The sequence below is a fragment of the Ciona intestinalis genome, unplaced genomic scaffold (assembly GCF_000224145.3).
Source record: "Ciona intestinalis unplaced genomic scaffold, KH HT000130.2, whole genome shotgun sequence".
Lineage (NCBI taxonomy): Eukaryota > Metazoa > Chordata > Ascidiacea > Phlebobranchia > Cionidae > Ciona > Ciona intestinalis.
Window position 1 is genome coordinate 97,538 of NW_004190452.2, and position 2,857 is coordinate 100,394.

General features: G+C 35.5%; 1 protein-coding gene across 1 annotated transcript; it reads right to left on the bottom strand.

Moving 5' to 3' along the window:
- Positions 1-263: 263 nt before the first annotated feature.
- LOC100175804 (protein pitchfork-like) lies at positions 264-2,851 on the bottom strand. Its single transcript, XM_002124568.4, has 6 exons — positions 2,759-2,851; positions 2,141-2,292; positions 1,702-1,791; positions 1,274-1,416; positions 797-914; positions 264-475 (listed from the first exon to the last, which is right to left on the bottom strand). The coding sequence occupies exons 1-6, from the start codon at positions 2,769-2,771 to the stop codon at positions 410-412; spliced, it is 582 nt and encodes a 193-aa protein (XP_002124604.1). The 5' UTR covers positions 2,772-2,851; the 3' UTR covers positions 264-409.
- Positions 2,852-2,857: the final 6 nt, after the last annotated feature.

Below are 2,857 nucleotides of genomic sequence, written 5' to 3' on the forward strand. Positions count from 1 at the left end.
TACCCACAAAGTAACATACATGGTAACTCGTAAGCTGGCACGAGGTGTTAAACCCGTGTGATAACGACTGTCGTTTTCTGGCCACGCGAGGATAAAGTAAGTTACATTCATTCATTCAAATATTGCAGCTAAACTACACAGAACTGCCTAAACGTTGTAGTGGATTTATTGAACGGATACTTTGTTGTCGTTCCCAAATATTTCCACTAAAACGTTTGCTGCAATCGTCCATAATTAGATCACCAATACTAACATATTAAACCGTGTCGAAATGGGTATTTTAATTTTCATACAATTGTCAGCGCACCAAAACACAATATTTAACACTTTTTAAAGACAACGATTAAAATTTATACAGTAACATAAAACATAAATTAGTAACCAAATTGCTGTTAAGTATTCAACATATTTATGAATAAAGTTTAAAATACGCAACTCGGTTTCGAAACTTCTTGAATTCTTTGTCACAAAGTAACTGTAAAGTAAAGAAGAAAAATTACAAATTAAAATGCAAATGAAACTTATTTATCCTCGCATGTCAGGGCAACGACAGTCGTTATAACACAGGTGTTCTGTTTCATACACCTCATGTTCGCATATCAGTTACCACGTATGTTACTTTGTGGGTGATTGTTTTTGTTTATGGCTGACAAATTCGACAACCCATTAGCGAACACTGGTTTGGAGGAGTTGTCATTAAGTGTCTTGCCCAAGGACACACCAGAATAGTAGCAGCACCAAGTCTTGAACCCATTACCCTCTAGTAACCATCAACACATATATATTGTTTACTTGCCTCAGTTTTGAGTGTCTTCCTTTGTATATTCGGTTGGATTGGTTTGATGGGCGCGCCAAACTGCTGCGGCCATTTTACTTGCCGGTTCCTTGCCACATTATGTTCATATATTCCTGGTCTAATAATTATAACATTGTTGGTTACAATGAATATGCATTTGGTTCAAGCCCACTTGTATATCCTATTTAATCGGAAATCAAAATATTCCTATCTTCCCACATAATTTAAGTTTGTATTTATCTCTTCGAATACAGAAACGAATATCAGATAAATTTATAACAATAAAGAGAACGGAATTAGCAGCAAAAATACAGTCATTAAAACACGCTATGGATAAAAACTACTTAAAGAAAAATTGGAAATAAAATCCTGTCTGCTAAACTTACAATACAGATTAAATTAACTCACAGTGAGTTGTATTTAATTGAAACATGTTTATGTCTAATCGGAAAACTATGAATAATTGGTCCAAGTTACCCGGGTGTGATCATTGGATCTTGGGTCAGTTGTTTGAACCTGATGGCTGATGTTTCGAACGGTTGATATGCGGGTTTTGGTTTTGATGTGTTCGTCCATTTCTTCTGGTATTGAGACGGACTGGGCGTGATCATTTGGTGAATCTGAGTATTTAATGCAGTAAGTTGGGTGGTGTATTTAAACATAGCCACCATTGTGGGGGAACGTGTCCTGGGCAAGCCACTTAATGACAGTTGATCCAACCCAGTGTTCACTAATGGGTTGTCTAAATTGTCAGCCATACAGAAAAACCATCACCCACAAAGTTACATATGTGGTAACTTGCAAACGGTCACGAGGTGTATAAAACAAAACACCCAGGTTATAACGACTGTCGTTGCCCCGCCATGCGAGGATAAACAAGTTGCATTTATTCATTAAAATATTACTTTTCTAAATCTTGGGTCCGTTCTTGAGCCGTATGTATATCCTCGCTTGCTACAAATCCATTTATCAAGATCGTAAGTGAAGCTGCTGACCTGAATATATGATGGGGAGCATAAAGGGAAAGTATTTGTTAACCTATGCATATGGGAGAAGGATAAGCACAAAGTATTTGTTCTTACACTTCACAGTCACAGCATGCATAGATACACAGACTCTTGTTTTTAAACTTCTAAAAACTCCCATTATTTCTTTTTGAAGAACTTTTTTTTTAATTATTTCATCTTTTATTTAAAAGTAATACAAAAATGTTATTTTATGAATTGTGGAATAACTAGGTCATGCCAGAAGAGCTATTTACTTTACATTCGAAAAAAATGTATTTAAACTGTTGGCTTTATTTCATCAGAATTATAATAAAATCTACTTTGTACATGATGTCACCTCTGCGTTGTTATAGCAACCAGGCCCCCTGTGTGGCGCCCCCCTCAGTGGATATAACTCATTCCCCGTTCGATCAGGCGCGCAAATATGGGGGAATAAACCGCGGTCTAATGTCGTTCCAAACGAAACCGACTTCTTGTTCGGATCTTCAACTAAAAGTTTAGTGAAATTAGGGTCGGTGGGCGATTGTATTGTTCGGGTAAAATTATTCTTTACAAATTTAGTAGTTGTTGGAAAATATGTTTTGAAATTTAAAATATGATTTTTAAAGCAGAAGAATGGGTAATAGAAATGTAACGAGTGAAGCGATGATTGCACAATTATAAAGAGATTGTAATTATAATATAATGTGTGTTACAGTGTTAGTATAATGCTTCTCAACCCCTGGGTCGTCTACTACAGTGGTTCACAAACCATTTTGACTGTTATTGTGGAAGTTAAACCATTTTATTTCATGCTTACAAAAGTTGTGTGAAATGTAGTTTCGAGAATTGAGTCGCCAAAGTTTTGTTATTAATGAATGATTGAGTTGCTGCATAAGGTCGAGAAGTGTTGAATTATTTTAAATGAAAAGTTAGCATTGTGTTTGGTTAATACACACAATATACATCGACTTACAATCCAAATACATTATTGCTGGCAATGAACTTAGATGACGATGAAGTGATGGAAGCAGTGAAAATAAAATTTAAGTAACTTATTTCATGATGAAAACTA

Bases quoted from the DNA above. Each gene is read 5' to 3' on its own strand.
- LOC100175804 (XM_002124568.4), bottom strand. The intron at 1,792-2,140 runs GTGACATCATGT...TCATATATTCAG, and splicing joins GTTGCTATAACAACGCAGAG to GTCAGCAGCTTCACTTACGA. The intron at 915-1,273 runs GTAACTTGGACC...TATAATTATTAG, and splicing joins GATCCAATGATCACACCCGG to ACCAGGAATATATGAACATA.